Below are 17,143 nucleotides of genomic sequence, written 5' to 3'. Positions count from 1 at the left end.
TATCAGAATCATTGAGTCCTTTTAAAAGTGCAGATACCTAGGAAACATCCCAGGACATTCAGATTGTGTAAATCTAGAGTGGGGCCTGAGAATAAAGTAAGGTGATGGGATTCTCCATAAGACCCCCTCCAATTTTCCAATTTGTGATCCTGGAAGGCAGATTGGTAGGTAAACTCACTTTTTTCTTCATCTCCATTCTCTTTGGGTTGCTTTCTGCTGTCACAGGAAACCAAGAAAGATCACAGACCCAACAGAACAAATTAAAGATAAAGCACTAGTATAGGTTAAATCATATAAGAGAGAAATTTAGGGAAACTGATTGGAGGGATGAAAAAGCCCTAGGAAAGGCAGGTTAGAGAATGGTGAAAAATAAATGAACTGGACTTCATTATATTACTTGTAACATTTCCTGTCTGAGAGATGTGAGCTTCTAACACTTGGCTATTGCTTTTCCCCTCCTGTTTAAAAGTGAAACTCTTAAAGAAAAGAAGAAAAATATGAGAATATTTATTTGTACTTTATATTATTCAAGAACGACATGAAGGAAGTTAATATAAGACTAAAGATTGAATGCATAAAAATTTCTCTATAATGTTATTCACTATAGTAATTCACTGAAAGGTGAGTCCATCCATCCTCTAGATCTTATCCAAGGGGTTGTATTTAAGTTCCCCAAAAGCAAAGGAAGAGTCATACGGCTCCTTCGTGATCTAGGCCTCTAACAGAGTTACAAATATAACTATTTTGACAGTATGTTTGCTCTTTGCTAAAAGGGTCTAGATATGAAGTTCTAAATTTTTTGCATAAATATTTTAAAGTTTTAACAACCCTGTTAATTTTTAATGAAATGCATTGTTTTAAGGGAGAAACCTTTGAAGTTCCAGAAATTGTTCCATTTCGCCTGACTCATAATATGGTTAATGGAATGGGTCCTATGGGAACAGAAGGTCTTTTTCGAAGAGCTTGTGAAGTTACAATGAGGCTGATGCGAGATCAGAGAGAGCCTTTAATGAGGTAGTCATCTATATTTTGTAAATAATTTAACTGTAACTTTGAATGCAATTATTGGTTCCTAAGTATGTTTTCTTTATATAGAAGCCACTTTACATTGGTTGAAGTAGATTTTTTTATTAATAGCTTTATTAAGATATAAGTTACATACTATAAAATTCACTCTTAAGGTACACAGTACAGTGGTTTTAGTATATTCACAAGATTGTGGAACCATCACTGCTATCTAATTATGAAACCTTTTCATCACCCCCAAAAGAAATTAGCAGTCACTCCATGCTCCTATTCCCCCGCCATTCCATAGCAACCACTAATTTACCTTCTGTCTTTATGGATTTGCTTATTGTGGACATTTCATATATAAATGAAATCTTACAACATGTGGCCTTTTGTGTCTGTCTTCTTTCACTTAGTATAATGTTTTTAAGGTTTATCCATGCTGTAGCATGTATCAGTACTTCATTCTTTTTTATTGACAAATAATATTCCATTGTATGGGTATACCACAGCTTGTTTATCCATTCATCAGTTAATGGACATTTGAATTGTTCCCTCCTTTTGACTATTCTGAAGTGTGTCTATGAACATTGAGTAACAAATTTTATATAGATACATGTTTTCAGTTCTCTCGGGTATACGTAGGAGTAGAATTGCTGGTCATGTGTTAACTCTAAGCTTAACATTTTGAGGAACTTTCAAACTGTTTTCCAAAGCAGCTGTAATACTTTACAATCCCCACAGCAATGTCTGAGGGTTCTAGTTTCTCCACATCCTTACCAACACTTGTTATTGTCTGTTTTTATTTTACCCAACCTAGTTGGTATCACATGGTATCTTATTATGCTTTTAATTTGCATTTCCCTAATGACCAATGATAATGACCATCTTTTCATGTGTTCATTGGTCAGTTCTGTATCTCCTTTAAACAAATGTCTATTCAAATCCTTTGTCCTTTTTTTTTTTTTTAAGATTTTAGTTTTTTCTTTTTCTCCCCAAAGCCCCCCAGTACATAGTTGTATATTCTTTGTTGTGGGTCCTTCTAGTTGTGGTATGTGGAACGCTGCCCCAGCGTGGTTTGATGAGCAGTGCCATGTCCACACCCAGGATTCGAACCAATGAAACACTGGGCTGCCTGCAGTGGAGCGCGCGAACTTAACCACTCAGCCACAGGGCCAGCCCCTCCTTTGTCCATTTTTTAATTGGATAATTTGTGTTTTGATTGTTGATTTGTAAGAGTTCTTTATGTATTCTGGATACTAGACCTTTATGAGATGTATGATTTGCAAACATTTTCTCTCATACAAAATGCAATACTGTATTCTAGAGGGTTGTCTTTTCACTTTCTTGATGATGCCCTTTGAAGCATAAAAGTTTTTACTTTTAATGAAGTTCAGTTTCTCTATTTTCGTTCTTGTTATTTGTGCTTTTGGTGTCATAGCTAAGAAACTACTGTAAAATCCAAAGTCATGAAGAATTGCACCTGTGTTTTTTCCTAAGTGTTTTATAGTTTTAGCCCTTATGTTTAGCACTTTGATCATTTTCAGTTATTTTGTGTATCTAGTGTGATAGGGGTCTATATTTATTCTTTTGAATGTGTATATCCAGTTGTCCCAGCACCGTTTTTTGAAAAGATTGTTTTTCTCCATTTAATTGCCTTGGCACATTGTTGAAAATCAATTGACCATATATCTAAAAGTTTATTTCTGGACTCTCAGTTTTATTCCATTGATCTATATGTCTAATCTTATGCCAGCAACTCACTATCTTGATTACTGTAGCTTTGTAGTAAGTTTTGAAATCAGGAAATGAGTGCTCCAACTTTTCTTCTTTTTCAAAATTGTTTAGCTATTACGTGTCCCTTGCATTTCCATATGCATTTTAAGATTGTCTTTTCAATTTCTGCAAAAAGCCTGGATTTTGATAGGAATGGCGTTGAACCTGTAAATCAATTTGAGGAATAGTGACATCTTAACAATATTAAGTCTTCTAATCCATGAACATGGGATGTCTTTCCATTTATTTAAGTCTTTAATTTCTTTCAACATTTTGTAGTTTTTAGTTTGCAAGTCTTGTATTTACCTTTTAAAAATATGTTCCTAAGTATTTTACTTTTTTTAATGTATTCTAAATGGGATTTTTTTCTTAATTTCATTTTTGGATTGTTTATTGCTAGTGTATAGAAATATAACTGATATTTGTATGTTGATCTTATATCCTGCAATCTTACTGAACTTATTAGTTCTAATAGTTATTTTTTGTAGATACCTTAAGATTTTTTCTCAACAACAGCACGTCATCTGCATATAAAGTTTTACTTCTTCCCTTCCAGTCTCAGTGCCTTTTCTTTTTCTTGCCAATTGCCCTAGCTAGATCAGTGATGAGTAGATGTGGTGAGAGGTCTACATCCTTATCTTATTCCTGATCTTAGGAGTAAAGAAGTCAGTCTTTCACCATTAAATCTAATGTTAGCTGTGGGAAGTAGTTTTTTAAAGCTCATTTATTCACCTTTTTACTTCAAAGCTGTCTACCAGGCATTATGGTAGAACAATTAGTTAGTTAGATATAGGCAAAGGCAATTATCTGAAAGAGGAAGTATAATGTCTTGTGAGACATTTACTAGGAGCCCCCACTACTCTGGGGAAGTGAGGAAATAATTTCTGGAGGAAGTAATTGAGACCTTAAAGATAAATAGGGTTGACCATGCCGAAGGGAAGAGAGTGCTTTGAGTGATAAAAATATCAAGGCAAGTGAAGGCATGACCTGCCTGAAAAATGCAATACTGTATTCTAAAGGGTAGACTTTAAGGAGGTGCTGCTAAGATGATACTAGCAGGGCTAGATTATGAAAGATCCACATGAGGCCAGTTTACACATTTAAACTTTGCCCTGAGAACAACTGGAAGTTATTGGAGGATTCTAAGAAGAAAATTTAAAAAATGAAGAGGAGGAGGAAATGAAATGAGATTATCAGATTTGTGCTGTAGAAAAATTACAGTTCCAGTTTGGGCTAGAGGCCAGGAAACTATTAGAGGACTGTTGCAGTAACCCAGGAAAAAATGATGGTGCATTGGATGAGGTAGTGACAGTGGAGATGGAGATAATTGGAGGGATTCTAAAGAGATTTTAGGAGGTGGAATTGGGTATTAAGAGGAAGAGGAGGCAAAGATGATTCCTGGATTTTTCTTCAGGGCAAATGAGTGAATGATGTTGTTTTTTACTGGTTTGGGGATTATAGGAGACATAGTTTGGGGAAGGCTCATGAGTTTTGTTTTGAAAATATTGAATTTGAGGTACCTGCAAGATATCAAAGTTGAATTTTCCCATAGTAGTTAGATTTGACATCCAGAACACAGTCAAAAGATCTGGGCTGGGTCTATATGGTAGCTTTAGCTATTTTATGGTCATTGGAGACATGGCAGGGGATAAAATTCACTCATTCAATAAATATTCATTTACCAGCTTACAGTATGTATTTAGAGACGGCACACAAAACTCATCTTACTCTACTCTCCAAGAACACCTCTTACTCTCCTCTATCTTGCTTCTTCCCTCCCTAACCTTTCCTTTCCCTCACTTCACCCCCAAACAGTAATTTCACATTGTATTAAAACAGTAGTAATGTGTGTTGTAGGAATATTATCATTAGCTTCTCATCCTTAAGTGTTGACTTTGTATTATTACCGTAATATTTGTTTCTATTTTAGTGTCTTAAAGACTTTTCTACATGATCCTCTTGTGGAATGGAGTAAACCAGTGAAAGGGCATTCCAAAGCACCACTGAATGAAACTGGGGAAGTTGTCAATGAGAAGGTTAGTAGAAGATGTAGCTTGATATGAGCTGATACTCTTTATCTCTACAAATGAAAACTGATTCTAAATACTATCAGTGGCTGACCATTGAATACTCTGAAATCCAGTTCTCTGGTATGACAATGCCATAAGTTTTCTTTATTGTCATTACTAATGTTAACATTATTATCATTAGTGTAATAAAATCAGAGTCCAAGACACTTGTTTAACCATAGACAATTCATGGGGCCAGCCCAATGGCCAAGTGGTTAAGTTCATGTGCTCCACTTCAGTGGCCCAGGGTTTCGCTAGTTTGGATCCTGGGCGCAGACATGGCACCACTCATCAGGCCATGCTGAGGGGGCATCCCACATGCCACAACTAGAAGGACCCACAACTGAAAATACACAAGTATGTACTGGGGGGCTTTGGGGAGAAAGGAAAATTAAAAAAACACAAAACATAGACAGTTGACAATTATGAGATAGAGTGGGAAAAACTTGAACACAAATTGCCTGAACTTGCAAAGCAGTGGATCTCAGCTTTAATATGTAGAGTTCAGTCCTTACTGATATTAGTTGAAGCCTCAAATTTTGCAGATAGTTATTTTCAATAAGTTAGAATAGATTGAAGATTGTTCTTGTAATTACATCATTCTCACTTTTGCATTCTGATATGCTTTCTTGATGGAGAGAAATGTGTAGAATTCCAAGTAGCTCACTTAGAACTCCCATTTGCACATAGAAACATAATCTAAATATTAGGTATTAGCATATTGTTGCTATTATTAGAATATTCATTCAAATGTTTGCCTTAAACACTTTCAGGATAGGTGTATATATATATATTTTAATGTAAGTATAGGTATTATTTATTATTTCTTGTCTTAAAATCTCTCTCTCATTAACCAAATTATAAATCTGTCATTAACCACTTTCTTCTTTGTGTAAAAGTTTAATGCAAACATTAAGTGCCTTTAGAGCACTCGTTAGTTTTTTTTTTAATTACTTTATTGAGGTCATATTGGTGTATAACATTGTATAATTTCAGGTGTACATTATTACATATCAGTTTCTGTATAGTCTTCATTGTGCTTACCACTAATAGTCTAGTTCTTATCTGTCACCATACAAATGTGCCCCTCTATCTCTTTGGTCCACCCTCCCACCCCCTTCCCCTCTGGTAAACACTAATCTATACACTTTATCCATGTGTTTGTTTATCTTCCACATATGAGTGAAATCATATGGTGTTTGGCTCATTTTGCTTAACATAATACTGTCAAGGTCCATCCATGTTGTTGCAAATGGGATGATTTTGTGTTTTTTTTATAGCTGAGTAGTATTCCATTGTATATATACCACATTTTCTTTATCCATTTATCAGTCTGTGGGCACTTGAGTTGCTTCTACATCTTGGCTATTGTGTATAATGTTGCAGTGAACATAGGGGTGCATATCTCTTTGTATTGTTGACTTCATATTCTTCAGATAAATACCCAGTAGTGGGATAGCTGGATCATATGGTATTTCTATTTTTAATTTTTTGAGAAATCTCCATACTATTTTCCATAGTGGCTCCACCAGTTTGCATTCCCAACAGCAGTGTATGAGGGTTCCCTTTTCTCCACATCCTCTCTAACATTTGTTATTTTCGTGTCTTGTTAATTATAGCCATTCTGACAGGTATAAGGTGATATCTCATTGTAGTTTTGATTTGCATTTCCCTGATGATTAGTGATGTCAAGCATCTTTTCTTGTGCCTATTGCCTATCTGTATACCTTCTTTGGAAAAATGTCTGTTCATATCCTGTCTTTTTTTTTTTTGAGGAAGGTTAGCCCTGAGCTAACTGCTGCCAATCCTCCTCTTTTCACTGAGGAAGACTGGCCCTGAGCTAACATCCATGCCCATCTTCCTCTACTTTGTATGTGGGACACCTACCACAGCATGGCGTGCCAAGTGATGCCATGTCTGCACTTGGGACCCAAACCGGCGCACCCCGGGCCGCTGAAGCGGAACATGCGTACTTAACTGCTGCGCCACCAGGCCGGCCCCCACTGCCCATTTTTTGATCAGGTTGTTTGTTTTTTTGTTGTTGAGTTGCATAAATTCTTTACAGATTTTGGAAATTAACCCCTTGTCAGATATGTGATTTGCAAATATTTTTTCCCAGTTGGTGAGTTGTCTTTCATTTTGTTCACAGTTTCCTTTGCCTTGCAGAAGCTTTTTAGTCTGATGTAGTCCCATTTGTTTATTGTTTCTTTTGTATCCCTTGCCTGAGTAGACATGGTATTTGAAAAGATGCTAAGAGCGATGTCACAGTGTACTGCCTTTATTTTCTTCTGGGAGTTTTATGGTTTCAGGTCTTACATTAAAGTCTTTAATCCATTTTGAGCTAATTTTTGTATATGATGTAAGATAATGGTATACTTTCATTCTTTTGCATGTGGCTGTCCAGTTTTCCCAACACCATTTATTGAAGAGACTTTTCTTTCTCCATTGATGTTCTTGGCTCCTTTGTCGAAGATTAGCTGTCTGTAGATGTGTGGTTTTATTTCTGGGCTTTCAATGCTGTTCTATTGATCTGTGTGTCTGTTTTTGTGCCCATACCATGCTGTTTTGATTACTTATAGCTTTGTAGTATATTTTGAAGTCAGGGATTCTGATGCCCCCAGCTTTGTTCTTTTTTCTCAGGATTGCTTTTGCTATTTGGGTTGTTTTGTTGTTCCATATAAATTTTAGGATTCTTTGTTCTATTTCTGTGAAGAATGTCATTGGGATTCTGATCAGGATTGCATTGAATCTGTAGATTACTTAGGTAATATGGACGTTTTAACTACATTTATTCTTCCAATCCATTAGTGTAGACTACCGTTCCATTTCTTCATGTCTTCTTTGACTTCTTTCAATACTGTCTTACGTTTTCAGTTTATAGATATTTCACCTCCTTGGTTAAATTTATTCCTAGATATTTTATTCTTTTTTGAGATTGTAAGTCGGATGGTATTCTTGACTTCTCTTTCTGCTAGTTTGTTATTAGTGTACAGAAATGCAACTGATTTTTGTAAGTTGATTTTGTACCCTGCAACTTTGCTATAGTTGTTCATTATTTCTAATAGTTTTCTGATGGATTTTTTTAGGGTTTTCTATATATATAATTATGTCGTCTGCAAACAGAGTTTTACTTCTTCCTTTCCAATTTGGATACCTTTTATTTCTTTTTCTTGCCTAATTGCTCTGGCCAAAAACTCCAGTACTGTGTTGACTAGGAGTGGCGAGAGTGGGCACCCTTGTCTTGTTCTTGTTCTCAGAGGGGATGGCTTCCAGTTTTTCATCATATAAGTATGATTTAGGCTGTGGGTTTGTCATACATGGACTTCATTATGTTGAGGTACTTTCCTTCTATACCCATCTTATTGAGAGTTTCTATCATAAATGGATATTGGATCTTATCAAATGCTTTCTCTGCATCTGTTGAGATGATCATGTTGTTTTTATTCCTCATTTTGTTAATGTAGTGTATCACATTGTTGGATTTGCAGATGTTGAACCATCCCCGTGTCTCTGGTATAAATCCCACTTGATCATGGTGTATTGCTGTATTTGGTTTGCCAATATTTTGTTGAGGATTTTTGCATCTATGTTCAGCAGCTCTGTTGGCCTGTAATTTTCCTTCTTTATGTTGTCCTTGTCTGGTTTTGGTATCAGGGTAGTGTTGGCCTCATAGAATGAGTTAGGAAGTGTTCCATCTTCAGTTTTTTGGAATAGTTTGACAAGGATCGGTATTAAATCTTCTTTGAGTGTTTGGTAGAATTCTCCAGGGAAGCCATCTGGTCCTGGACTCTTATTTTTGGGGAAGTTTCTGATTACTATTTCATTCTCTTTACTTGGGATGGGTCTATTCAGATTCTCTCTCTCTTCTTGATTCCCTATTGGGAGGTTATATGAGTCTAAGAATTTATGCATTTCTTCTAGGTTATCCAATTTGTTGGCATATAGTTTTTAATAGTAATCTCTTATAATCCTTTATATTTCTCTGGTATCTGTTGTAATTTCATTTTTAATTTTATTTATTTGAGCCTTTTCTCTTTTTTTCTTAGTGAATCTGGCTAAAGGTTTGTCAGTTTTATCTTGTCAAAGAACCAGCTCTTAGTTTCATTGATCCTTTCTATTGTCTTTTTACTCTCTATCTGATTTATTTCTGCTCTAATTTTTATTATTTCCCTTCTGCTGACTTGGGGCTTTGTTTGTTCTTTTTCTTCCAGTTCTGTTAGGTGTAGTTTAAGATTACTTATTGAGATTTTTCTTATTTGTTGAGGTGGGCATGTATTGTTATAAATTTCCCTTTTAGCTCCACTTTTGCTGCATCCCATAAGAGTTCATATGTTCTGTTTTTATTTTCAGTTGTCATCAGGTATTTTTTGATTTCTCCTTTGATGTCTTCATTGAGCCAATTGTTCAGTAGCATGTTTTTTAGTCTCCACATATTTGTGACTTGCCCAATTTTTTCTTGTAGTTGATTTCTATTTTCATAGCATTGTGGTTTGAAAAGATGTTTAATATGATTTCAATCTTCTTAAATTTATTGAGGCTTTCCTTGTTTCCTAACAAGGCAAGAGTGATTATTAATATATGAGGGCTTAATACTGCTATTTTATCACTTGTTTTCCCGATGTTCTATATTTCCAGTGTTTCTTTTCTAGGGTAGATTTTTTTTAAAATTATTATTTTTCTAGAATTATCATGTGGAAGAGATTCCCCAGTATTTCATTTAGTCCAGAAAAATGTCCAAGCAGTTGATGTTGGATCAACATTGCAAGCCTTAAAATCAATATCTCAAATTACTGTATTTGTTTCATTTCTTCTCTCTTTTGTCTGTATTTGCTCTTAGAAAAGGGGTAATGAACAGTAAAATGATATTAACATTTGTTAAGTAACAGAAACATAGTAATTCCAAATTATCAACATTCACATGTCATTGAGTCCTTAGCCTTTATGATTTTCAATTTCTTCCTTTTAGGCAAAGACTCATGTTCTTGACATCGAGCAGAGACTGCAAGGTGTAATCAAGACCCGAAATAGAGTGACAGGGCTACCATTATCTATTGAAGGACACGTGCATTACCTTATACAAGAAGCTACTGATGAAAACTTACTATGCCAAATGTACCTTGGTTGGACCCCATATATGTGAAATGAAATTAGTTCAAAGAATATGTTAATTATCTAAAATTAATGCATTTGGTATCAATGTGTGGTTTATGTATCTATTCATTTCCAAAGTACATCAGTTTCTTCATGTTCTCGGAGCAACTCGTATTATTTCTCCCTAATTGTTAATAATATTTAAGATAATATATGTTGTCATTAAGAAATATACCGCTTTCTTAATATATACTGTGTATTATAACTGGAGAAATGAAACATCATATGTTCTTATGTTGTAAAAAGATGTATTTGCAAGAAACAAGTCAACCTAATTTCATTTTACGACTTTCATTGATTTTAAGTACTAGCCAGCATACGGACTCCATTGAACAACGACATTATATTGAATAAATACTGTGGACAAAGCACTGTGCTAGATTTGTGCACAGAGCTACTTCCCCTGCCTTTTAGGAACTGACAGTCTGGTAAAAGAGATAAAAACATAAATAGCATATCATTAAGTTCACTTAATAAAACTTTCTTTTTTTGTCTTGTGGAAGTGTGATAGGTAAAAACGCATAAGCCAAGCATGAATATGAAAATTATATAAACATTCTGTAATTTTAAAAATGCTGCCAACTGAAAGTGTACCAGATTGCAGAATCCAGTGGTCTTGGAAGACAGCAATACTTAAGATTTCCTGAGATTTCAAAATCTAAAAATTTTTTAATGTGGTTAAATTTTTTCGGAGGTTTTCTTGCAGAAGGTTTCCATTAATTCATGCTAATTACAAAGCAATGAGGTTACTACATTCAGATAAATGGAAAACTTTTTATAACAAAGGTAATCTCACTTGTTCATTTGATAGAATTCTACTTTTTTGTACAGTCGAAAGTGTGATGGGGAAAACACGATAACGCGGAGGCAGGAATGTGAAAAGTAAACCTTATATAATTTCCTATTGAAGGCTTAAGGTTAAGAATTAAGGACGAAGCTGGGTTGGGGGTGGAGGGGAATTAGAAAATTTTTTTTCAACAAATAATTTGGAAAAGGACGTTTTTAAACAAAACGTTGCTGGAGATTTATATTCCTCAAAGAAAAAAACCTGCCCGCTCACCAAACATAAACAAACTAAACCAAATAAATCACCAGACCTTTCCAAATCTGTGTTGAAAAATACTGAGATTAGCAAGCCCGGGACACAGAAGCAACCAGGACAAAATTCATTGTTCTGTACTCTTCCAGCGGCCTCGCGAGGCTTACAGCGCACAGCTCTAGCAACTGACATTTTCAGAGGCCAGTCTAACACAGGCAGCCAAACGCCGCGGCGCCGGGAAAAGCAGCCCCGGGCGCTCGGCTGCGGCGAGCCGAGCCGGAGTTCAGCCCCGCCCCGGGCGCGCGGCTTCGGCGGCAGCCGCTCTAGCCAGCGGCCTCTCTATGGTCGGCCGGGCGGGCCGAGTGGTGTCATCCGCGGAGCGACGGCCGCAGGCTGCGGCGTAGGCCCCGGCGGGGCGTTTGGTTTCGGTTTGGCCCCGACTCGAGTCAGTGTGGACGGTCGAAATGGGAGTCCCTAAGTTTTACCGATGGATCTCGGAGCGGTATCCCTGCCTCAGCGAAGTAGTGAAAGAGCATCAGGTGGGTGAGCGAGCGGGGGTGGCCGGGAAGCCGAGGACCCGGGCCCCGCGGCCCGCCCTCCACCGGCGCTGGGCTCTCCGGCCTCGGCTCTCTGCCGGCGCCGACCGCTGAGCGGCGGAGGGAGGGGGCCCGGAGGGCTGAGGTCACCCTCTGTCCGAATGGGGGCGCGGCCACAGGCCGCGCGTCCGGGCAGAGCCGGGGTATCGCGGCGTTCTGACAGCTCGGCTGCCTGCAGGCCGCCCGCGGCTCGGAAGGGAAGTCGGGGAGGAGGGTTGCAGTGAGCGCTTCCCTTCCCTCCGCAGGGCGCTGCGGGCGGCCTTCCCCGAGAGGCGGCGAAGCCGGAGAGGAGGTCCTAACACCTCCGCGCCGTGCACACAGTCCCAGCCGCCTCCGCGGTCGCATCGTCTTGTTTACTTTCCTTATCCAGAGCCGCATCCCTCCCCACCCCCATGCCTGGACTGTTGACGTGGCTGATGGTTCATGTTTGTGATACCTTTCCTTACTGTTTGCATCATCCCAAAGACCGTGCCAATCTCCCATCCCAAGATAAACAAAAATACATTTGCATGGGGCAGAGGACGTTATTTGGCGGCTTTTGTGTGTGTGCGTGTGTGTGTGTGTGAGAGAGAGAGAGAAACGGATTGTTAGAGTACTAATAGTAGTCACAATATTCGGTATTTAATGACCCCAGAGCAATGTTGATGTGTAGATTCCAAGAATGTAATTTATGTATTGGAACTGTGGAAAGAGAATAGAAAGCAGTAATCTATTAGGTAAGCTAGACTTTGGGTGACAGGTTAGTATTTGTCACATTTAATGATTTCATCAAATCTCTTGTCCATTTTATATTTTGCAGAAAAAAAAACCAGCTTTGAAATGTGTATGGTCAATTGAATTAGTTATGATGGATAGCATGGTATTAATAGTGGGGGGAAATAATCCAGTGAACACCATCATGCTGGCTTTAAATTATGGTTTCATCTCTTTAAAAAGTACTGTAAGCGTGAAGGTAGGGTTAAACTTCCAGAAAAGATTGTTTATTGGATTACAATCAGATATGGTATTTGAGGAAGAGCTTACCAAAAAGTCCAACATGGTAGTTTAATTTATTTGAAACATGGTTTGAGTTAGATTTAGGGAGACATTTCTTCAGAGAAGAGGGTAAAAAAGGTTACTAGTACGTTGCGAAAATGGAGACAAATAACTTTGGCTTTTCCTGGATCCTTCATTCAACAAACATTTGAGTACCTGCCATGCATCAGTCAGTTTATCTCTAAAGTGAAAAATTGTGATTGTTATTCAGACTGACTTAATAGTACAAAGTTTGTTCAGTAATATTTTTACTCTGTGCTCTCTGGCACAGAATTTGGTTTGGTGAAAGTATCTTGGATTCTCTCCATCCTGAGGAATTTTGTTACTGAAGAACAAAAATCAGTTCTTTAAGGCAGTTTTATGACATGAATACTAAGAATAGGTTTAAAACTTGATTCATTAAAGTGATATCTTTCAAAAAACATTTGGTTCTCATAGTTAACAACAAAAAGCAAATGTTACAAAGGGTTACCAGCTGTTCTCTCAAGCAGTACTTAAAAGATGATGATGCGGGGGCCGGCTCCGTGGCCGAGTGGTTAAATTCGCACGCTCCGCTGCGGCGGCCCAGGGTTCAGATCCTGGGTGAGGACATGGCACCACTCCTCAGGCTAGAGGCGGCGTCCCGCGTCTCACAACTAGAAGGACCTGCAACTAAGATGTACAACTATGTGCAGGGGGTATGTACAGTGGGGTTTGGGAAGATAAAGCAGAAAAAAAAAAGGGATGATAATGCGGGCCGGCCCCGTGGCCGAGTGGTGAAGTTTGTGCTCCCCTTAGGCGACCCAGGGTTTTGCAGGTTCAGATCCTGGGCGCGGACATGGCACCACTCATCAGGCTGTGCTAAGGCGGTGTCCCACATGCCACAACTGGAAGGACCCACAACTAAAATATGCAACTGTGTACCAGGGGGGCTTTGGGGAGAAAAAGGAAAAATAAAATCTTTAAAAAAAAAAAAGACTTGTTCATGTTTAAATATGTAAATTAGACACCTAGAACCATTTTCAATGCCTAGTTTAATGGAGTGGTTCAGTAGTTTGGTGGGAGTATGTTATAACTGTATAAAATTACAGTTATTTCATAAATCTGTATTGAATTTAAAGCTTATGTACCATAAGATTGAGGAATACAGAGATACATAATATTTGGTGCTAGCGTTATATTATTGTAAGCACATTTCTTGTTTGGTGAAGGACTGGGAGTGAGGAAGAAGTTAAGCAAAATAGATAAATAGATAAATAAGAATAATAATAAAGCAAAACGAGCAAAACATTACCTGCTTTAAAAGAAAGGTACTTTCCTTAAAGTTGAGGACAGTAGACTAGACCAGAATGTGGAGATTACAGAAAGATTATAAAATACAAAAGGAAAATAGAAAATCCAAAAGGAAGTTGCACATCTACTATGTGCTTAATCAATGTCCTGGTTACTGGAGGTGGATGGAGAAGAATAAAAACCTCTGACCAGTAACATTTATTCTTCTAGGAAACCACAAGATTGCCTGCACACTATGGTCCAGTTTCCTTAGCAGGGCCTCTAAGGTGGTTGGTGATGTGAAACTTCACTACCTTTCCTATGTCACCTGCTGCTTTCCCACATATCCCTATGCTGTGGTTCTCTTAACCTACTCATTTCCCAGACACATGCACTTCATGCTTCTGTGCCTTTGTTCCTGTGGTTCCTGCCTAAAAGACCTTTTCTTTCCCATCTGTCAGACTCCTCCTCCTTCTGAGTCTTCTCCTCAAAGCTTTTGACTTTCTCATACTTACTGTACCAGTCCTTGGTTTGTGAAGAAGGGTACATTGCATTACTCCTGTCTGTCTTCCCTAACTATTATACCTAAGGGCAGGAACAGTCTGTTTCTTATGTGGTTTATTTCTTGCACAGTGTCTGGCACATAGTAGTTGATCAGTTAATGTTTGCTGATTTAATGAATAAATAATATAGATAGGGGCTGGCCCCGTGGCTGAGTGGTTAAGTTCGCGCGCTCCGCTGCAGGCGGCCCAGTGTTTCGTTGGTTCCAATCCTGGGTGTGGACATGGCACTGCTCATCAAACCACGCTGAGGCAGCGTCCCACATGCGACAACTAGAAGGACCCACAACGAAGAATATACAACTATGTACCGGGGGGCTTTGGGGAGAAAAAGCAAAAAATAAAATCTTTAAAAAATATATATATATATATAGATAAAAGAAAAAAAAGAGATTAAGCTCTAATGAAGAACATACATATCCAATGAAAACTTAACAAAACAAAGGTTATCCAACTGAGATGATAAAGTCTGAGTATATGTAGTTCTCTTTGTGATTATAATCCGGTAGACTGCTGTTATAATACCCAAGATTTGTTCAGGACTTGCCATGTACTAGACACTGTTTTAAGTGTTTTACATGCATTCATTTATTTAAGCATAGCAATCCTAGTACTATTAGCTCTATTTTGTTGCTGAGAAAACTGAGTCACAAAAAGAATGAGTTACCCGAAGTACTTTACTACATAGCTAGTAAAGTAAGTGTTGAAACCAAGCAGAATTGCTCTAGAGCAGTCTCTCTTAACCTCTTCTTTCGTTATTGCCCATCCTCCAGGCGGCTCTTTAGACTTGGTTTTTTCCTAATCACCACCTCTCGCCCCCCGCCCGCCCCACCCCCATGGAAATTTAATACCACAGCTATACTGTCTGTCTCTTTATGTACTGGGTATTTCATTATGTAAATCATCCCCCCCAACAATTTTGGCCCCCTCGGGAGCCATATTGTTCCTGTTGATAATGCATACTCTAGAGCCTGCACTATTTTATTAAAAATGTGGTAAAATATACATAACATAAAATTTGCCATCCTAACGCTTTTTAAGTGTACAGTTCAACACTGTTCAGTGCATTCATTGTTATGCTAGAGCCCGCACTTTTCAAACCAGTCTTCTATGCACTTTGCTGAAAATTGCTTCTTGGCTATGAAAAACCTAAATTTTCAATGATACAGAACAGAAGTTAGCATTTCCGTTTTAAAGTGTTTACTCTTGTGTAGGGAGCTTACCTGTCTTATCCTTTACTGTGTTCACTGTGTTAGTGTATTTACTGTATTTCCTAGCATCAAGCACAGTGTTACAACATATTAAGTCCTCAGTAAATATTTGTCAAGTGAGAGAATTTATTAACTATAGCATGTTATATAATCTCTAAAACATACACAGTATGTAAAAACATTATATATTCAAATAGTTTATTAAAATATGCATAGTATATTAGTATATTTTAAAACAGAATATAAAAAAATGAATTGAAGCAACAAAACCTTAGGATTGTTTAAGATAAATAGTATTAAATAACTCAAGAAAAAGAATTGTTAACAGCTGTTTTAAACAGTCAAATATATATTGTCTATGTAAAAGGCATTTTGCAACAACATTAAGTGGGATACAAAGTTATACTAACAAAAAGAAACTAGTGTTTTGAGAAAATTAGGTACTAAGATGTTAATACTTAACCGCAATTTAAAGCAGTACGAATGCTTATTCATTTCTATGCAGATACACATGTAGATAAATATTTTCTATAAATGGCATAATAATATACCTGCTGTTTTGTAACTTACTTTTGTCACTTGACTGTATGTGTTATATACATCCCATGCCAAATGTGAATCTATATCATAATTTGTAATGGCTCTGTAGTATTCCATTGTATTCGATTGTTTTCTTTTTTTATCTCTTCTGAGCAATACTATGGTGAATATTCTTGTACTTATATCTTTGTGCACATTTCTGTTATTTCTCAGAATAAATTTCCAATACAGTAGTCCCCCCGATCAATGGTTTCACTTTCCATGGTTTCAGTTACCCTTGGTCAACTGAGGTTCGAAAATATTAAACGGAAAATTCCAGAAATAAACAATTCATAGTTTTAAATTGCTTGCTGTTCTGAGTAGCGTGATGCAATCTCTTGCCATCCTGCTCCCTCCTGCCCAGGAAGTGAATCATCCCTTTGTCCAGCTGATCCACCCTGTACACGGCACCCACCCAGTAGTCACTTAATAGCCATCTCAGTTATCAGATCAACTGTGTGGTATCACAGAGCTTGTGATCAGATAACCCTTATTTTATTTAGTAGTGGCCCCAAAGTGCGAGAGTAGTGATGCTGGCAATTTGGATATGCTGAAGAGAAGCTGTAAAGTGCTTCCTTTAACTGAAAAGGTGAAAGTTCTCAACTTAATGAAAGGGAAAAAAAATTGTATGCTGAGGTTGCTAAGATCTACCATAACTTTTATTACAGTATATTGTTATAATTGTTTTATTGTATTATCAGTTATTGTTGTTAATCTCTTACTGTGCCTAATTTATAAATTAAACTTTATCACAGGTATCTACGTATAGGAAAGAACAGCGTACATAGGGTTTGGTACTATTCATGGTTTTGGGCTTCCACTATGGGTATTGGAACATATCCCCCATGGATAAGGGTGAATGTCTATA

At 37.5% G+C, this 17,143-nt stretch overlaps 2 protein-coding genes across 10 annotated transcripts in view; both read left to right on the top strand.

Moving 5' to 3' along the window:
• ATR (ATR serine/threonine kinase) overlaps nucleotides 1–10,506 on the top strand; it is a 108,903-nt gene extending 98,397 nt beyond the window's left edge. For 2 of the 5 annotated variants that reach the window (XM_023621043.2, XM_023621046.2), the window contains exons 45-47: nucleotides 863–1,014; nucleotides 4,715–4,820; nucleotides 9,820–10,506. In XM_023621043.2, coding sequence (XP_023476811.1) covers nucleotides 863–1,014; nucleotides 4,715–4,820; nucleotides 9,820–9,993 — 432 coding nt within the window. In that variant the 3' untranslated portion in view covers nucleotides 9,994–10,506. The remainder of the gene's footprint in view (nucleotides 1–862; nucleotides 1,015–4,714; nucleotides 4,821–9,819) is intronic. The other 3 variants (XR_002800810.2, XM_023621044.2, XR_011427048.1) reach the window with 2 other exon arrangements.
• Nucleotides 10,507–11,210: 704 nt separating this feature from the next.
• Nucleotides 11,211–17,143, top strand: part of XRN1 (5'-3' exoribonuclease 1) — a 117,889-nt gene continuing 111,956 nt past the window's right edge. For all 5 annotated transcript variants that reach the window (XR_011427051.1, XR_011427050.1, XR_011427049.1 and 2 more), the window contains exon 1: nucleotides 11,211–11,582. Coding sequence is in view for 2 of the 5 variants with exons in the window: in XM_023621048.2 (XP_023476816.2) it covers nucleotides 11,508–11,582 (75 nt within the window). In the remaining 3 variants the exon portion in view is untranslated. The remainder of the gene's footprint in view (nucleotides 11,583–17,143) is intronic.

This window comes from Equus caballus, chromosome 16, assembly GCF_041296265.1.
Source record: "Equus caballus isolate H_3958 breed thoroughbred chromosome 16, TB-T2T, whole genome shotgun sequence".
NCBI classification, from domain to species: Eukaryota; Metazoa; Chordata; class Mammalia; order Perissodactyla; family Equidae; genus Equus; species Equus caballus.
Note: the sequence above shows the minus strand (reverse complement) of the source record. Positions and strands in the feature narration are given on the sequence as shown.